We start from the raw sequence: 20,368 nt of genomic DNA on the forward strand, positions 1-20,368 counted from the left end.
GACAACAGATGCTTCCATTACAATGTCAGACACACCACTATAAAGCCGTGTCCCACTGCATAGGCAGAGAAGAGGAAAAGCTCAACTCTGGGAGTCTCAGGGCAGGTCTTACAGAAGAGACGATGCCACCATGAGTCTTACAGAGAATAAAGTTACAGGAACTGGGAGGGTATTCTAGGCACATGCAAAGAGTCCCGGAAAAGCCATGCAATCAAGAAACTCTAAAACATTCTGTATGCCTGGTGTGCATGAGGAAGGCCGGTGGAAAATGAGGTTGAAAAGGCCATGAAAGTGAGAAGCTTCTGAAGGGATTTTAGCAGAAGAGTTTGGTGGTTTTAGAGCACCTCTCTGGCAGAGTTGTGAAGGATAGCAAGGGAGGGAGATCAGGAGACCATCTGGAAAGAAGGCTGCAGTGGTCCACACGAAAAAGAAAAAAAAAAGGAGCTTAAACAGGGATGGCGAGGAAGAGCCAGGTTCAAGAGACTTTGAGAAGGAAAATCAATGAAATTAGGTCTGACTGGGTGTGGAGGATGCGGGGCATGGAAAAGTCTAGGCTGACTCTAGAGGAACAGTGTTAAGGTGGTGGAGGGGGTGACGTGGAGAGGTTAGAAAGCAATTGAGCAGGGACTGCTGAAGTCCTGAATTATCACCGCAAGATGGAAACAATTAACTCCTCTCCTCTACCCTCTCCCACCCACACGGATAACACTCAGATTTCTAGCTGGTATATCCTGAGATGGGAGATATCTGAAGCAAGCTGAACATGCAGGGGGAATCCAAGGCTTGGAGAATAATTTTTTAACATGTGCATGTAGGGTACATGTGAGAAATCAAGGGAGAAATTTCAAGTAGTCAGAAATATGGGCCTTAATCTAAAAAAAGGGGTTGAGCCTGGGAAGAAATTTCCAAGTCAGGTCTATAAAAGGCTGCTGAGAATGTGTCAAGGGCCTTTTAGTGAGGAATACATAATAATGAAAAATGAAAGGCTGTTAGACACTTTAAGGAAAAGTCACAATTTTCTGTTGTTTTTATGAGTGATGGTCTTTTGAGTAAACAGTGATGTTTACTGTCACTATTATGATTTTTAGAAGAGTGCCTGGCAACTTTTGAGCTAATTTGAGAAAGGACATGAAAATAACAGTATAAGGTTAAACCGTCAAGGAAAAGCCCCACAACAGCAAAACAAAAAAAGATTACAGCAATTCTCCATTGTCCAATAAGAAAATTTCTAAACAATCCCTCCTCTTCCCTGCTCATATTAAATTAAATTACTATTCTAATATGGAGGGTTAATTAACATTTAACTACTCTTGGTACATCTACACAATGGAATACTACTCAGCTATAAAAACGAATGAAATACTGCCATTTGCAACAACATGGATGGACCTTGAGAGAATTATATTAAGTGAAACAAGTCAGGCACAGAAAGAGAAATACCACATGTTCTCACTTATTGGAGGGAGCTAAAAATTAATATATAAATTCACACACACACATACACACATACACACACAAACCGGGGGGCGGGGAGGAAGAAGATATAACAACCACAATTATTTGAAGTTGATACAACAAACAAACAGAAAGGACATTGTTGGGGGGGAGGGGGGGGAGGGAGAAGGGAGGGAGGTTTTGGTGATGGGGAGCATTAATCAGCTACAATGTATATCGACAAAATAAAATTTAAAAACTAAAAAAAAAATAAAATAAAATAAAAAAAATAAATATTCAACAAAAAAAAAAAAAAAAAAAAAAAAAAATAACTACTCTTGGTTTAAAATGCATTAGAGATTTAAATGCTGAAATTGGTGCTGGTTTTCTTTTCTTTCTTTCTTTCTGCTTTGTTTTTAAAAATTCTATGCCCAGAACTTTCTCTCTCAAATAAATATTAATTCCCAATCAGCAGTCAGATTTAACCTCTCTCACCAGTGCTCTCAAAGCCTTTTACAGGTACTCTATTCTACTTGCCATATCCTACCCTGAGTTAGAAGTACTCTTGAGTCTCCAAATCAATGTTAAGTTTCATGAGAAGAAAACAAACCTTGGTTTTCTCTCATTTTTATGCCTCTCCTCTGAAGAAAGTACTTGCCATGCTGACAATAAAATGTGGTGGATCTTAGGAGTAAAGAGATTAACCTAGAAGCTAACCATCATGAAAGAATAAATGCGTACGGTTATTTTTAGTTTTCAAAATTTTTATTAGAATAAGGAATGATGCTTTCTGCCCAGCTGTCCTTTCTCTTTGCTCTCTCCTTCTACTCCTTTCTAATCCTTCTGACCTTCTTTAACTTCTTATGATTCTTCCAAGAGACTTCTTCAGCTTTTGCCTTCAGACTAGAGGGGAAACTGAGTCTTGGAAGGGAGAGGAAGGGATAATATAAGGTGGTAACTGCCTCGGGAAACATGAATTAATAACAGATAGTCCCTCCACTGACCTCCAGGCTCTGTCATTTCAGGTGCCAAAGTTGCTCATTTCTGACTTGGACAGCAGTGCAAACTAATTCATGTCTCTGTACATAGACACTGCTATTCAACAATAGCCTCTTTAGGGGCTTTCTACTTTACAGAAGTGTTTTCTCATTCAATTTCACTAATGTTCCATTATTATAAAAATGCTAAATAACCACCATCATGCTTCCAAATTATAACCTCAGGGTAAACCTGGGAATAAAGTCTACAGAGAATTTGATTATTCTCCCAACTAATTTCTAAAAATTAAACAGGCAACTTCCCTCACAACTGAACAGCTGCCTTAAAATCTATCTCTCTGCTAAAGAAACTTTATTCCTTTGTCCCTTCTGTCTGAGGCTTGCTCAGAAAATAAGAATTCCTAAGAGGTGAACTCACCCATCTACAAGTTATAGAGTGCTATACTAATTAGATGTGGAACTCTGTTTTAGCTAGCAAACATTACCAAATTGGAAATGTAATAAATCTCAAACATGCTGGGACGAAAAGCACCAGAGAAAATATGGAGACCCTTTGTCAGTAATGGTGCTCATTGGTTCCTTTTAAGCTTTTGTCCTGGGAGGCTGCTCTTCTTGCCTCCCAGAACAATGACAGCTTACACCGCTTATTCCAAAATTGGATTGAATTATTGAGAACTTTGGAACCAGTCAGGGGTAAATGATAGAATTCTTTTATTTAAGAAAAACAGCCATTGTTCCCTTTTGCTCCTAATACCTTCTTGGTCTAGTCTGACATGGGAACTGTCTATTCTTTTAATTGGATCTTCTTGGTAGTATTACAGTTACGGAAGAACAGTCATTCATTTTAAGACTGCAAAATTTTCATCTCACACAGAAAGAACAATTTTAGAATTCTCAGCTATCACCATTCTCCATACCCTCATTAAGTACATTTCAAATCAATTTTCTTGCTATTACTTTTTGGTGTTCAACTACTCTACAGAATAACTCCAGCTCTGTTTTTGATCTATGTCAATGCTTTTTTACTTTTACTGATACTGCGTGCACAAGGTTTGTAAATCACACTTGGTACAATGTATGGAAAATCACAAGTACTGAGAAGACATAGGTCTTAGGGCCTTGTGATTGGTCTTAGCTTTATATAAAATGTATACAGAATCGCTACAGCACATTTAGTCTATAGATAACTATAGTCTGATTAAGGTCACTATAATCATGGGAAAACTCTAAACTTGAGGCAAAGGGCCTTGGTTCATTTGCTGTGACACCTTGAAAATCAAATAGCTGCCATCAATTACATGCCTTCTGGCTTGCAACAGACTGAAAGATACTAAACCTTTCTGCACTTTAGTCTTCAGATCTGTAAGACAGAAATCGTAAGCACTACCTACCTCTCACTGTTTGTTCTACAAAACAAAAGAGATAAGTAGAGGCACAAATGCTATTCAAGTGTTTTTAAATTCTGCTTCATTGAATTCTCTTCTTGTACTGGCTCCTTAAGAATCTGGGTTCATCCTTTTCTTCTAAGTCTGCAGGTTTTCCCCAGGGCATCTTCTCCTTCGCCTTGGCTTCAACTCTCACCTATTCGCTGGAGACCCCCAGATATATATCCGCAAAGGGAGTCTTTCTCCAGACTCACATTTCCAGCTAATCCACGTACAGCTTCACCAGATGCCATATAGGCCCCTTTAACTCAACATTTCAATATACGAAATGTATATGTGTTTCTCTCTTCACGTGCACATTCCCTGGGAGTTAATGGCACAAACCATCTCCTTGGTTACTCAGGCCAAAATACTCGGTGTCGCCTTGTAAAGGACCCACTTTCTGCCTCATATCTTCCCGCTGGATCTCAGGTCGTATTTATTGTCTCCCACATGTTTCTCAAATCTGTCTCCTCCTCGCTAACCTGCCCTCAAAGACTCTTCAGTCCACCATCATTCTTCTCCTCATCTACTTGTCGAACCCACTTCTAGATTTCCATACCTACAAAAACTTCCCCCTGACCCAGAATCTGCACAACAGTCTACCATCAACTCTCTCTCCAAAACACAGGTTGTACGTGTCATTCCCTTCCAGGGCTTCCTGAAGCTCACAGTAGAAATCTTAGCTCTTGTCACTGGGCAGCTTAATAGACCTTTTTCTGAGAACACGGACCATGGGACCATTCGAACTTGAATTTGTATTCTGTCTCCACAATTTATAATCTTTGTAACCCTGAGAAAGTCAGGTAAGTTCTCTGAGCCTCCATTTCTTGATTTATAAAATTAGGACAATAATATCTATCGGATAGGGTTTTTTGAGAAATGTCAGGATATGTAATCTGTGTAAAGAGCTAAAAGTAGGCACCAGTAGTGTTATTACTCCTATTACTTTTTTGTTTGTTTGTTTTCTCCCTCACTATCCTCTTCACATATCATAAGCTCCAGCAATATGGATCTACCTGACATTTTGGAATATGCCATGAAAACTCAAGCTTCCACACCTGCATCCAGCCTCCTTCCTTGACCAGCATTCTCTCCCTCTTTTCTCTCTCAGAATGCTCCATTCATCCTTCAATGGCCATAATGTCATATCTTTAACGTCATGGTCCACAGAGAAGCATTCCTTATGGGGGGCAGGCATGCCTTCCCCCAACACTTCCTTAGACCATATCCTCATGGTGTTTCATATACATATAATGCTCGATAAGAAAGACTGTGCTGTTCATTTTGCATCCCCAGGTCCTGCCATGGTGCCCATTGAATATGCATATATGAAATGTTATGTGTTATTATTTGCTAGAGGCCCAATGTAAGTTAACATAAAGTGGAAAGCAGAGTACAGTATAGTATAATAAACAGCAGCGTTTGGAGTCAGAATTGGATTTAAATTTCCTTCTACGATTTAGCAGCTGTGTGACATTGGGCAAGTAACCTAAATGCTCTGCTTTTTAGTTTTCTCATCTATAAAGTGGGAATACTTAACAGTATGTTCCTCTTAACGAATCAGTGAGACAGTGCATATAAAATCCTTGGAGGGCCTCCAGTAAAACATGGGACTGGGTGGGACTGAACACATGTATTTCTCTCTGCTCCATTCAAAAACCCCACTTAAAAAGTAAAAATTGTAAATGTGTAATCCTAGAAGGGCAGATAGAATGGTAAAACAAAATTTTTTAAAAAGAATGTGCTGTGATGATGGGTGTGAATATTACAGAAACATTAGAGAAACAAAAAGCTTGTTGCAGAACTCAGAAAAATCTCAGGAACTGAAGGTACCAAGTACCACTGAAGTCTGAGGTACAATTTGGGGCTCAAAACAGGATTGTGTGAAAGGTTGCATAAGGAGAAGTTAGTCTCCCAGATCCCTCCCTGGCCCCAGCCTACTTAGGCAGCTGGAGAGATTGGCTTGGAAAGGATCTAGAATGGGAAACACAGGCACAGCTGAAGGCTACAGTGAGACACCTTACTCAAAGCAGGGAAACTAAACTGGGTAAAATTCTGCATTGGGAAAGGTGAAATCCCAACTCCTCCCTCATCTCAGCTCACGGAATATAGGCTACTAGTATTCTACCCAATTCCACTATTAGCCCTCATTCCACTAGACTGGAAATAGGAAGGAAGTACAATCTGTCCAGCCCAAGAGAAAAGACTTATTGATACTGATGAGCTGCAATTCCTTCATGATGAGGCCAGCCCCAATCAACAATCCCTACCCAGGCACATAACCAATCCTGTCAACTGAATAGTGCCTCACTTGTAAATATAAACAGACTGCCAAGGATGGGCAGACATTTGAGGAAAGCCTCTGTCACTACTAAAACACACACACAGAATCACATGAAAACACACACAAGAAAGAGAAGATTCAGAGAAACCAGAGCAATACTGGGAACAAAAGTGAACTTTAAAAATATACAACTAATAAACCTAGAGAGGTAAAGGATGGTACTGCATCCTTCATACAAGAACAGAATGCTATTTTAACATTTTTTTTTTTAATTCTAAGAACACAAAACAGCCTAGGAAATTAAAAATGAGAGTGAAAAAAAATTAATAGAAGGATTGGAAGATAAACCTGAAGACATCTTCCAGAGTGAAATAAAAAGACAAGAGATGGAAAATTAGAAGGAAAAAAAAAAAGGAGAAAGAAAATGAAAAGACTAGTCCAAAAGGTCTACCTTCTATCAGAAATTCTGGAGAAAAGGAATGGGTAAACTAGAGAGGAGGAAATTATCAAAAACCTAAATATAAGAAATAATACAAGAAAATTTCTCAGCATTAAAGAACATGAGTTGCCAAACTTATAGGCCCCATCAAGTGCCAAGAACAATGAATGATAAAACAACTGCACCATGGAATGTCATAGTGAAATTTCAGGACACCAGGTATTTTTTTTAAAAAGGTCTCAAATGTTTCTATAGGAAAAAATAAGTACTTCGCATACATGGCATTCACATAGCAGACACTGAGAGTGTCCCGCCACATCCTCTTAGCCCAACCCAGAGGTCTGGTGCACCTTTGGTCCCATATACTTGGAGATCCCACACTTGGTTCCCATGTACTTGGAGGTCTTCCTCCCCCAAGTTCCCAAGTCTTTCTGCCTGAAGCCTTTCTCTGGCCACAGAACCATGTTCAGCCCGAGTGTGGGGTAGGTCAGAGTGCCAGGGAGTTAACAATCCAAGTATAACCCTCAACCAGTGAAAGCCAGGAACTGGCAGGCAGACATCCCAGTCTCCTCTCCCCCGCATGGGACAATTCTGAGGTATATTTAATAGGCTTTCTCAGAGGGTCCAGCAGGATTGAGCCTCAGTGGCCCACAGGAGTAACTTATTCAATAATTACCCCCTCATCGGCTTTTCTCCCTTCCATGTCTTACCTGCTCATGCTTTCCTGGATCTCCTCCCAAATGAACTGCTTGCACCCAAGTTCTTTTCTCAGCTCCTCAACTATTAAGCAAAGCTTCTGGAGAAACCCAAATTAAGACAGACAGGCATGATACTGGCATAAGATATCTCAGCAGCAACAATGAAGGTAAACAGAAGTGAAGTAACACACTCAAAATTCTCAGTGAAAAGTGTCTCCAGCCAAGAATTCTACGTCTATCCAAACTAAAAATTAAATGCTAGAGTACAATGAAGACATTTTCAGGCATACTGGGTCTCAAAAGACAATGGCCATCTCTCTCTCCTTTCTCAGGAAACTCCTGGAGGATATGCTGTGCCAAACTGGAGTCAGCCAAGAAATAGGTAAGCAACAGCCCCTGGAAACAGGATCTACATGAAAGAGAAGCAACAGGGATGCCCCAAAGGATAGTGAAGGGAGACTTAAGACAACATGTGGACCGCAGCCCTCGAGAGCAACCTCTGCAGTCTGGAACCAAAGATCTGAGGGCTCCACGAGGGAGTGGTTCAAGAAAAAAAATGAATGAAACTGAAATGCCACCCAGTGGGTTTTGTCCGATGTCTTAGTAATGCAGCAGCATTAACAGTCCGACTCTCCAGACTCTGCATCTCAAGACAGCCCACAAAAAGGAGATTCATGTTTGTGGTTGTTTTGGGGAAGAGCTTGATTTGGTCATTAACCAGGCATGAGAGAACTCTGCAAAATCTTGTCCGGGGAACTCAGAATTTACAAGCTCACAATTCAAATCGTACATATATATCTGTCTGCAAATGGCTGTGTGGTCTCTATATACAAATACAATTTAGAGGAACACAAGGTGCTGAATAAGATGGTGTAAGTGTTGCAGTGGTTTGTGTGGGTGTGGTTGTTTGTATGTGTGTGTGTCTGTGTATGTATGTGTATATATGTGTGTGGGTGTATGTATGAATGTGCGGGTGCATATGTGAATGTCATGTATACGTGTGTGTGTGTGTGTGTGTGTGTGTGAGTGTGTGCACGCTGTGTGGTGTGATTAAAAAGAGTAAAGGAAGCCTATCCAGTAGAAGGGGTGCCAGACCCAAGGCAGGGGTCATGGAGGAAGAGTTTTTCCTCACCTTGACCCTGGATCCCCCATCTCATTCAGTAAGGGTATTATACTTCCTCTCCCACTGCCATGCAATCTCATTAAATTCCTTTACAATCATTAAGGGAACACAAATTTAATGAGACAGAATACAAAATAAACAGTGGCCTGGCCTCCTGCTATAATTCTTCAATTTGCATGAACATGAGGGCTTTCAAATGCATTCTGTCAATTTTCTTTTATTTTTCCCATCACTAATAAACGTGATTATTGGTCCCTACGTGCACACACCATTGTGAATTAATATACTGTTTGTTGATCAATGGATTACCAGACTACAACCCTGAAAAACACAGAATGCAGAGTCACACTGCCCGGGTTTGAGTTCACACAGGCCATACAGCAACCTATATAGACCAAACAGGCAGGTCTGAGCTTTCCACTATTTGCTGATTGTGTGATCATAGATGAACTTCTTAGTCCTTCAGTGTTGCTTTGCCCCCCCCCACGGATTTGTCACCCCACTTCCCCTGGGTGACAGAGCCACAAAGGATTACTCAAAGCCCATTTCTTCTGAGCAGTGAAGCAGTGAGAAGCCCCGAAGTGGTTAATCTCCCCTGGAACCCTCAAGTGAGAGGCGTCCCTTCCTTGGGAAATTAACCCCAAATTGGGGTTCTCTTTCTGCATTTATTTTTCTGACCAGGAAGTTACAGGAAAAGAACATAGGCGGGATTATAGTTTAACAATATAGGTTGGTAACTTTCAGTGAGACAAGTCAGATGACATTCCATTAGACAATTAAGTGATCCACCAACAAAAGCTTGATCTAGCAAACATCCCCTTCTTACAGCAATTTCTCAGTATCTTTACATAACAATCAGTAACCAGTCTGTCCTTGAGCCAGCAACCCTGCTATGCCACAAATCTTTATCTTACACCAGAGACTTTACAGCCTGAGGAAAATTTCCAGTCCTCCACAAGGTCAATATTTGAAATTGCAAGGCTTTGGAAAACCAGGCCCTGTGAAGTACATTTGCTTTAAGAATCCTCTATGTTTCAGTGCTTCAGTTTCTTTACCAGTAAAGTGGGGATAATGAAATAATGACACCTACCTCATAGAGCTACTATGAAGATTAATGACATTGTGTACCTAAGGTGCTCAGTCTGACCCTTGGCATATAGTAAGCACCCAGAAGATTCTAGCTGTTCATGTTAGCTACTGATCTGATCAGAACCACACAAAAAGGTGTCCCAGTTTTCACCAGAAATTCCCCATGCCTTCCAACCATCAGGTAATGTGTGCAAACACTGCATATTTGAGTACCCAAATGCTTCTCAAGTTGTGCTCTAGAGAACAATAATCCCACTGGATGTTCCTCAGTAATGGGGATCCAAAGTAAGAAAAAACATAGGATATGTCCATGTTAAAGGCTCTCAGAAATCCTGTAGCAAAGAAAATGGTTTAATGTTGTATAATGCAACATTCCTCAAATTTATATTTGAGCACAGAACTCTTATAACTAGAAACATCTGCTAAAAGTCCATGAAACAAATGCTCCATGGAACCCACTTTAGGAAGTGACAGTGACTTCTCTGGGTAAGACCTTCACTTTAAGACTATCCTGAAGCTCTATGCAGTCCCAAGGGCATGTGAAGCAGTGTGAATCACTGGCCTGCCTAGCCAAGGCCTCGGGGTTTGTCCTCAGTGATTTGGATGGGGGCTTTCCCTTTTTTACTATGGCACAAGTATCCTCTGTAACATGACTTCCTCTTTGGGTTGCCTCCCTTCCTGTTAAGCAAAACGGGGCCTAGGAGAAAGCCAGCTACAATCAGTCTAAAGGTGACACACATGTGCTCCTAACTTATTAAGGGGTGGTGAAAAGTGGTTTTTATTATATCACTTCAAAGGGAATGAAATCTTGTCCAATTTCACAGAAACAATTTGGTATTAACATTTAATTGTATAAAACAGGAATAAATGGATAGCTTTAAACCTACAAAGCTCAAAAGTACTTTATAGATATTTTATATTTATCTATATCCACATTGTGATAGCACACCACAGGGTGATTTGCAATAAAGGTTACATCTTATTTTGAAAACAGCCAGGGTTACAGAGAGAAATGAAAATAGGGTTCATACATAAAACAGGCCACAGTCTACAAGGATCCCCAGTGTCATATGTGAGTGGGGAAATATCCTTTCCCTGTCTTGCAGCACCCAGTCGTACTTAGTAATCGTCACAGATACCATCCATACTAAATACACATAAGCAGAAATGCCCTGTTCTCTCATGGTGCGCTGCTCCTTTCCAGAAGGACAAAACTGACACAGAGGCCTAAGAAATAACTTAATACCAAGAAGGAAAAAATCTTACAACATATAACACATTTTGGCATTTAGGGATGGTGGATGGAGTGTGGTCATTGAAATGGAGAAGGCAAACTGCTTCTAAATCATCGAGGGAAATTTCTTGATAAAGATAATTCTGACTACTGAAATAAAATAGGATAAGTGCTGAGCAATCAGAACAAAGGAGAGAAAATTGAGTTATGCCGGTGATCAGCAAAGTGTGTGGTACATGGTAGTTACTCAAAAATGAAAGTGATGTCCTAGGAAAGGGCGTGGGGTCATAAGTGTAAAAAGTCATGAAGAACGGGGAAGGAAATTCAGACACAGAGGAGGGTTTGGGTCGTATGAGTTAAGTCCTAGGATATTCAAGTAACCATAAAAAAAAAAAAAAAAAGATTTGGTCACATGATAAATAAATGAGAGATCAGCTTTAAAAATATCCACCTTCTTTAAGGTACCCATACCCTGAAAAAGTGGGTCTGAATGCTGAAGACAGACTCAATTCCCTCCTGGGAAGTATGAGAGTAGAAAAAAAAAAAAAAAAAAACACAAAAACATTACACCAGATTGCTGAAGAGGAAAAACTCCTTGTTAGTGATAACTAACTCCTATCACCTACAAAACAGAAAGGGCTCAAATCCATCACCCTCATTTTCAAAGGAGATATGAAATACTGGAGAATGGAAGAGGAGAAAAACAGGAAGTCTCTAAAATCTCTCAGCTAAGCTTCAGGGTCTGCTGTGACGCATCAACACTCTTATCACTACCAGGAGAGCAGTCAAAGCCCATACCCATGAAAGCTCCCCTCACCGTCCCCCAGACACTTACAAACAATCTCACAGGGACGTCCACCTCCGAGCCGGCTATGTGTCCTCCTGGCAATTTCCAGAAATCACTAACCACTGATGCACCCTTTGACTCTGAGTGAACTGCTTTCTCCTTTTCTCCCAACTTGCAAAACTAGGGAAATGTTGTATATCTATTCGGAGGATTTGTCAGTGAAGCATACCAGATTAAAACCCACCACCACTGATATGTTCTAAAGCATGGGTATTAGAATTATACCATTACTCAATGTTTTGCAATTTGTAGCCTTTAATTTCAATTGTCAACACAATTAGGCATAATTGACCTACACACACACTCTCTCTCTCTCTCAACAAACACCATCGTGTGCTAGTTTGTGCAGGGTACTCTGCTGAATGCTTATCTATGTCCTTTACATGTTAATGATAGCTAAGGAACCACTGATAGTCTAATGGACCAAGCCCCATCCTGATTTTTGTCCAGAGGAAAGAGGAAGCTGGGGAGGGAGGAAGGGTAATAAATCCCACTGCTGCTTCCTCCTTCTTCCACCTGGCAGCCCCTAAGATGAGCATCCCACAGACCTTCATGACATCAGACCCTCCTTAACCAAGCCTCGATCTCAGCCCTGCCTCCACTCCCATAATAAAATGCGCAGGGTGACCCCATTTCAGTTTCTTTCTGAAAAGTAGATGAATGGTGCCTCAGTCTTTGGTGTGCCAGAAACTCACCATTAATGTGGATCCACATTTTATCTGTACTAAAGCTACAGAAAGGTTCAGACCTGACTCTGGAGCAGCAGAATTAAGGAAATATGAAATTTGTTGGGGGCCCTTGGTGGGGCAAGAAGGAAAGAGGCCCTGCTCACAAGTGATGAGTAGCATCTATGAAAAGGGAGGTTGGCAAGCCAAATCCTGGAGCTGGGGAGAAAAATTAAGATGGGACAATCCCAACGTAATCCTTCTGCAGAGGACCACACTAATAAAAACACCTGGACCACACCTCAGGGTCTCCACTCCTGTAACTGCAGGTCTGGCCCCTCCACTTCTGCACTCCTGCTCAGACCCAACCACAGCTGGATCCCTGACCTCAAGGCTCTGACCCACTCCAGTAGCTAGGGCACGTCTGCCTCCCTTGACAGCAGGGTAACACGAGTCCTTGGCATTCTGAATGGAATTCCTAGTTTGTTTTCCCACTAGAAACATTATTGCACACAGTGGATACCTTACATGCCATCATCAATACAATGCAATAATTAAGATGAATTATGGATTACCGAGAATATTATGGGATACTTGTATGGAAAATATGATCTTGCAGCAGGCTGAACAGAAGTGACTCCATTTTGTTGAACTTCTAAATTAAAAAGTTTTTTTTTTTTCCTTACTCTTTTAACCTGAACTGCATAGCTTGCAGCTGGACATTAGAATACAATGATTCTTGTTCATATGATTTGTAGAACGTAATGACTACTCCTCATACTAAACACAGAATAATTATAGAAGAAATTATTAACCCAGGTGGCCATTCTTTACTAGCTTACTAACTAGATCTTTTCAAGATTAACAGGAACTGCATCCGTGACTTGACTTCATGGAGGACGGTCACCATGAATCAGCTCCCACCCGAGAAGTTCTTTGATGTTTATCTGCAATTTTATAATTATGCCTGCACGTCCCTGCTTAGGTCACCATGAATCAGCCCCCTACCACCACCTGTCCCTATAAAGCCCTTTGGCAAGCCTGGAAAAAGTGGAGATGGTCTTGGAGACATGAGTCCACCATTTCCCCAGGCTGCCGGCTTCCTGATTAAAGGCTGCCTTTCCTTACACCAACACTTGTCTCTCAATTATTGGCTACTGAGCGGTGAGCAAATGGACCTTTGGGGGTTCAGTAACAATCTGAGTACCAAAATACCAGAAATGAATTTCTGTAATAAAATCTTCCAAAGGTTTGGAAATATCTATGCAATTCAACACCCCACAAACATCTCTCTTTGAAAACAAAAACAAAAAAAAAAATCTTTATATCAAACCCTGGGCTACATAAAAAAATAAGACCCAAAAGAATTTACTGCAGATGTCCCAACCCTACATTAGTTGTAAAAAGAATGCTTCTCTCACAGTGCTTCTATAAATAGCAAGCAAGGTGTGTCAGAGGGCAGGATAAGAAAAGAATTCTTTCCTTAAAAAAGGTGGTTTTTTTACTCCTCTTAAACTGAGATGTGCATCTTACTGGTATTCTGCCAGCCTCTAATTTTTAATCTCTCAGCACTAAAACAGACAGCAAACTATACATTCTGAAACTAACTTTTATTAGTAGAATTTGAATTTCACAATAAACCTTCAAGAAATTACTAGAACCATTTGCTGTACTAGAATTTTATTGCACAATATGTCATTCCAATAAGTGGGTCATCAAGGCATGAACAACAGCTGATCTTACAAATTTTTATCCTACTGATACCTGATGTAATAAAACCTGACCCCAGCCCATACTACACATTGCCATTGAGATAGGAAGTTATGATCACCGAAGGATTGGAAAACCTGTATTTCTCTGTCACAGGGAGAGGGTGGTTGCCAGAGCCACCAACAAATCATAAATCTTTACCTCAGCTTAATAAACAAAACCAGTGTCCTGCTTTGAGAAGTCATCTTGGTGCCTTCTTACATTACCTTCTTCCAGTAAACAATACCCCCTAGAGGGGGAGGCTTGGGAGAGTACATTCCAAATGTGCTCTGGTTTTATCTTCAGAGTCCCTTGTGACTGGGAACCATGCAAGTGCCTGAGCTGGTTCCTGGCTGAACAAAAGAAGTTTAAGTTTCATGCCCTGTGACCCTGTGACTCTGAGGATGGATTGCAGTAACGCTCCATGCTGCGGGCAATGCAGGCAAACCATGTGCAGGTTGTAGCTGTTAGGAAATTCAAGAGTATGACTGCTCAAGGGCAGGGTCATAATATTAAGACAGCCCTCTGCCAATACTGCACCTGCTCCCGACAATTCATCAGGAGTCTAAATATCACAAGTTCCTTGGGAACTATCACAGAACGACACTGGGAATAAGCCAGCATGTGCATGCACACCCACAAGTGCAAACTGCAAGAGAACCACACATCCTTCAAATGAAGACAAGCCTTGTTATTGCTTACATATTAACACTTTACCTTTTAAAAATACTTATAATGATCAACACAACTTAAGCCTATTTTCTTTGCAATCTTTTCAATATTTCTAAGAAGCCCTAAGAAAATTTATTATATTTCTTGTGTTTCAAGGGTTGTAAAAACACTAAATTTTTTCATGTACCAAAAATTAATAATACCAACGAATATAACCAATCATCCAAAATGCTATTCAAAACAATCATCATGACTATTTTGCTCATAAAGGAGAGTACAGCTAGTTACCAGCCTCTAAAACATCTCAAGGCACCACAACTTAAGTGGAATGTAACAAAAACATGCACTGGCCAGTTAAGCTGGTATTTAAATGCAGCACTAAAAATGCATTTCACACCCAACTTCATCAATCACCAACCAATCTCACTTTGCATCTTGGCTACCAAAAGAAAATGGGATTTGTTTCCCTGAAGAAATATGTCACTGCTCTGCTTGAATTATTAAGCTTTACTATTACAGAGAGAAACAGAGTCAAAAAAACAAAGCGGGGGGGGGGGGAAAGGGGGAAAATAACAAAATTAGACTCAGGCTGCCATCTACAGACAAATATCAGCATTGCTCGTTCATACAGCATTAGATACCACAATATCAGTAAATATCAACTGTAAAAAAAGGACAAAATGTGTGCCTATAATCTTAATTATTAAAAAAAAAATCAAGACAGCCTACATAGTCCCTTTTTTCTAATTAAGAATATAGGTAAAGAACACAGGATCAAGCATTTGCACAATTTAACATGTTAGAAAGCAATCGTAGATATTCACCCTAACCCTAAAATTTAACACTATGAAATAAAACTAAATAACTTATTTAATATCAAATTTCAATATATCTTAAATATATTTTTAAAGTATATTTATAGAAAAAGCTATGTTAATTTCATCTCTAAAACCAAATTCTTGCATTTTTTAGCGTATTATCTCGACTCTCCACACCCTTTACTTTCATTTTGCTTCAAATCCTTGCTGCTTTTACCTTCCTAAAGAATAAAAGCCTGCTTGAGACATGAGAATTCAAAAGCACACACTTGGTTCTAATTACTGAAATAGATGACATTAAAGTAAAAAGCAACTTTAATAATAAATGAATATGAAGGTGGAATTAAGAAATAGGAGCGAGAGAGAAAGACTTTTGATATTATAATCTGGAAACTTTCTATAGCCAAAGACATCTGGAGGGAGATCCATTAAGGAGAAATAGCTTGATTTTCAATAGTATGGATTTAAGCTAATATGCTTAAATTTATCAAGTCACAGTTTAATCTAGTAAACTGCACAAAATCTTTTTTCATTTTTCCTGGGAAAAAATTGTTTTTTGAAGTCAAGATTGATTTTCTAGGTTATATATTCTTTGAATCAAGATGAACAAATTCAAAATGCTTTATCTAAACTCTTAAATATCATTCTAGATCAGTGGAACAAGCCTATCACTGGGGAAAAAAAAAAACATCAGTCCCTAAAACCTTCATTTGAAAGGCACGAACAGTTGTTTCATGTAACGATGAGATGCAGCAGTTTAAAAACCTCATAATCTGCACATCATAAAATTACACCGAAAAATATACACTTAAAATGGGCAATTATCTAAAACAACTACAGGGTTCTCTGAAGACAAGCAAAGACCAGCGGAGGGCTTCTACCTTTTCCTAGCACTTTTAAAATACGACTTGCTTCAATGTTAAACATGTTTTTGGTATCTTCATGCCCACAGATAAAAATGTTGTTGAAAACTATTTGTGGATTTCTGCAAAAGCAAAATACTGACAATTCAACTTTTGAATAAAGGTTACTTTCCTATGAAAGAGGAAAATACTAATATAGCCTCTTAAGTTCACAAGTTTCTACAAATGAGATAACCTGAAAATATGATCATTCTCTTTCTTCCAAGGGACAACTGCTAAATCTAAAGACTTGTAAAAAAATATATACTGGAAGTAGGAATTGGGATTTTTATAAGCTAATAAGAGCCTCGCAGAAAAGAAGCAAATAAGATCTTATAAAAGCCTTTTAATCAAACATAATTCATGAAAAGTTTGAAACAGTCCTGATTCTTAGTGGGTTTTAAATTACAAGTATTACAGAGACATTGATTTTTTAACTTCCACCACTCATTCAACATTTAAGTGCCTCATATCTATCAGACCTGTGCTAGGGTCAGGGATTAAAAAAAAAAAAAAAAAAAAACTAGTAAGACATAGCCCATGGCCTTGAGGGCTTCATGGTATAGTATATATTGATTAAAATAAAGCCTCTATTATTTTTAATGCACAAGGTATGGCATTTTCTTCCAAGCCAATTTCTTTTCTTTGGTTCCTGCACAACATAGGCAGTCAATAAACATTTGCTGCCTGTATTTCACCCTGGCCTCCTGGTTTACCAGTCACTGAAAAGGACTGCACAAATTTAAAGATAAGCAAAACTTTAAAGGTAAATCTTAATGTGAACCCACACTTTGCAGATAAGACAATGGGGCCCAGAAAAGTTAAGTGAGTTGCTCGAGGTCAATAGCAGAACTGGGACAAGAATCTAGGACTCCTGACTTCCAGCTGATCTTCATCATTTAAAGCTTTGAAGATTTAAATCCCTTCCTACTCTTTCTTCTCTATGGAATTGGTTCATTCATTGAGCCTGTCTATTTAACCTAGTCTCACACATCCTTCTCTGACTCTCTCATCATCTGTGCAGCTTCCCTCACAGGAGTTCATGCCATCTTCTCAGTGGGAAACCCACAAGAGCTGTCATTCTAATGTGGCTATTCAGGTCAACTTTAAAATAAGCTGGAGCTCCCAAGTGGAAGTGGGGGCTCTGACCATGAACGTGAACCCTTATCTCATCCATCCTCTTCCTGGGCACCCCAGCATGGCCCACAGTGGGGTGTGTGAGTGGATCCCAGGATGGGAGCAGGAGGAGGAGTGACTCCATTGATCTGTTTCACAGCCAGCTGTCCCTGCCCCAGGATCTGTCCCAGTCCACTCTCACGTGCTCCCTGCACTGAGAACAACATGCTTGGAATGAAACCAAAATAGCCCCTCTTCACGAAAACCTAATGTGAAAGTTCACAAGTTCACAACTTTCACTGCATACTTCCTTAGTTCATGACACTTTTACCTCTTACTAATGACATGTCAGACTAATTGCAAAGTTTTTAAAATTTATTTTATGCCATCTCTCACCTGGTAGTGCAAGACAAAACTACATAACTACTTTTGGTGCGTATGTTATCGTTCACTGGTAAAGTTTTGTGTGTGTTTAGTATTCTCTTGGATATTGGTTAAATTAACAAAACGTGTTTTGGGGAAAGGTGGTCTATGACTAAAAGTAAACCATAATGCATGTGGGCGAGGGTTACAGACACACAAATAAGAGAGACCGATATCAGCAGTAGTTGGTAAAAATGTTAAACACTATCAGTAGGAACAGAGGACGGTAAATTTTACTTTTTGTAATAAGACCACCTCGAGAAATGTTCGAGCTGAAAACAAGTGTCTTCACAGTGCAACATGGCTAATTACAAATAGAAATTGACCGTGAAAAACAGCAGCATCTCTCATACACAAAAAGTCTTCTTTGACAACAAAAGAATCTTCTGCAGGTCCCAGGAATCAAATGGATCTATTTAAGGATTAAAATAGTATCATAGTCTTGAGATAATAAAATAATTAATAATAGCAATACAATACTAATAACAAGCTTACCACTGTTTGGAATTGTTTGTTGTGAATTCTTTAACTTTACATTGTGTTTCACTTTTGTGGGTTTTTCTGAATTCGCCTCTTCTTTCTTCCCTTTCCTCTTCGGGGGCTGAGGAGATGAGTTGTCACTGGATCCAATTGTTGACTTAGATTGGCGATCATTTCCCTAAATGGCAAAAGATTAGACCCTTATTATTGGCTAATGGACTCCCAAAAAGATTCCCAGTAAATACATGTCATTCATGAGTGGTAAACAGGGCTGTCTGATTCTGTGACTGTCCATCTTAATGACTACGTTAACTCCACATGTGTCTTCCTAGAAGCAGAGGAAGGGTCTAGCAGAGGAAGGAGAATAAAAATAATAGCTAACAATTGTGTAAGGACTTAATATGTGTTGTATGAAAGTATTTCACTCAATCCTCACACTAACCCTGTGAGACAGGTCCTGTTATCACCCCACTGCATACACAAGGAAGTGAGGCTTGGAGGTTAAGGTTAATCCCTGCCCAAGGTCCCACAGGCAGTAAGAAGCCGAGCAGTTTGCCTCCAGAACTGCTGTAGGTCCCCTCCCTTAACCATTCTCTCACTCCTGTGCCTTTCTGAAGGATCAGCAGGTGTCTAATGGTCAGTTAATCTAGAAATACCTTCTTAACTAGTCATTGGCAATGTATGAATAACATCATATAAGCAGATATACACCATGCTTGTAGAAATCCTCCAATATTAACTCATCTGTTGGTGGCCACCATGATCTCTAAGAATCACAAATCCAGAGCAACACACAGACACAAGCAGCTCAGGACTCATTCCTGAGGGTGCTGCGTGCCTGCCCGCCCCCTATTCCTGCAAAGCCACCATGGATGTGAGGCTGAGTTCCAGTGGCTCCTGTTACTTACCCAGTACAGCTCCTGGGAGCCACATAACAGAGAGAACAGCTGTGTTGGTACTCAACCCCTGGTTGGTCACAGCTACAGAAAGAAACTCCTGTTTAATAAGGCAGCCTTGGCTCTCAGATGCTCAGGTGCTAAACTTACGTGATTGTATAAGGTGTGAAGCTGCAGTTATTGAAAAGAATCCACATTTTGGAGACCCAAAATACCTGGCTCAGAGCTACTGCTCTGCCACTAACCACCTATGGAACCATGGGCTGACTAACTCCTAACCTCTTTGAGCCTCAGTTTCCTCATCAGTTAAATGGGGTTAATGTACCTGCCTTAAGGTCTATCATGAGGACGAAATGAGAAAGTTATAAAGTGACTAGTACAGAGCCAAATATATAGTGTTTGCTTAATGAGTGATAGAGTGCTTTCTCCAAGAGCAGAGAGTTAACATCTTTTTCTTTAAAATCATATCAAACTCACACCATATTGGGTGCAATCTTTATGCAACATCTGTACCATGCTAGTATCTGAAAATAAATGTAGAATATTAAATAAACAAATCTGCCTGGAAACCTATTATAACTGCTCATTTTAAACATTTATATATTCAGCCATCTAGAAGCATTTAAATGGTTTTAGCCATTACCAATTAAGAATAGAAAAATTCACAGTCTTACAAATGAAGTTATTTATGCTATTCTGTCATAGCCTACAAGAAAATGAATTATGCATAGATTTATTAACAGTATGAAAACTTGTCTAAATCTATAACACTTTTTGTGTAATTTAATTTCCTATTCCAACTGCAATTTAAACATACAGTTTCCATTTAATTATTGCATTAACTGCAACTGCAACCAGAGGGGGGTTTTTTTTCCTTTTCTTTTCTTGCAAGGCCATCAACAGTCTGACACGGGAAATAAATAATATGATTATAGCGGAGATTCCAAAACAATCTGCCAAGTCTCATATTCCAGTCTATTTTCAATAGAATATTCATCCCCAGATTTAAAAATTCTTAAAGCCTTGAACGAGAGCAGCAACCCTTCATAAGCAGTTAGCAAGCCTACTAGAATG

At 39.7% G+C, this 20,368-nt stretch overlaps 1 protein-coding gene across 1 annotated transcript in view; it reads right to left on the reverse strand.

Annotated features, from left to right (window-relative positions):
- DCDC2 (doublecortin domain containing 2) overlaps nucleotides 1-20,368 on the reverse strand; it is a 168,318-nt gene that overhangs the window by 77,950 nt on the left and 70,000 nt on the right. Inside the window, exon 7 of the mRNA XM_063098187.1 lies at nucleotides 18,414-18,576. Coding sequence (XP_062954257.1) covers nucleotides 18,414-18,576 — 163 coding nt within the window. The remainder of the gene's footprint in view (nucleotides 1-18,413; nucleotides 18,577-20,368) is intronic.

The sequence above is a fragment of the Cynocephalus volans genome, chromosome 5 (assembly GCF_027409185.1).
Source record: "Cynocephalus volans isolate mCynVol1 chromosome 5, mCynVol1.pri, whole genome shotgun sequence".
Taxonomy (NCBI): domain Eukaryota; kingdom Metazoa; phylum Chordata; class Mammalia; order Dermoptera; family Cynocephalidae; genus Cynocephalus; species Cynocephalus volans.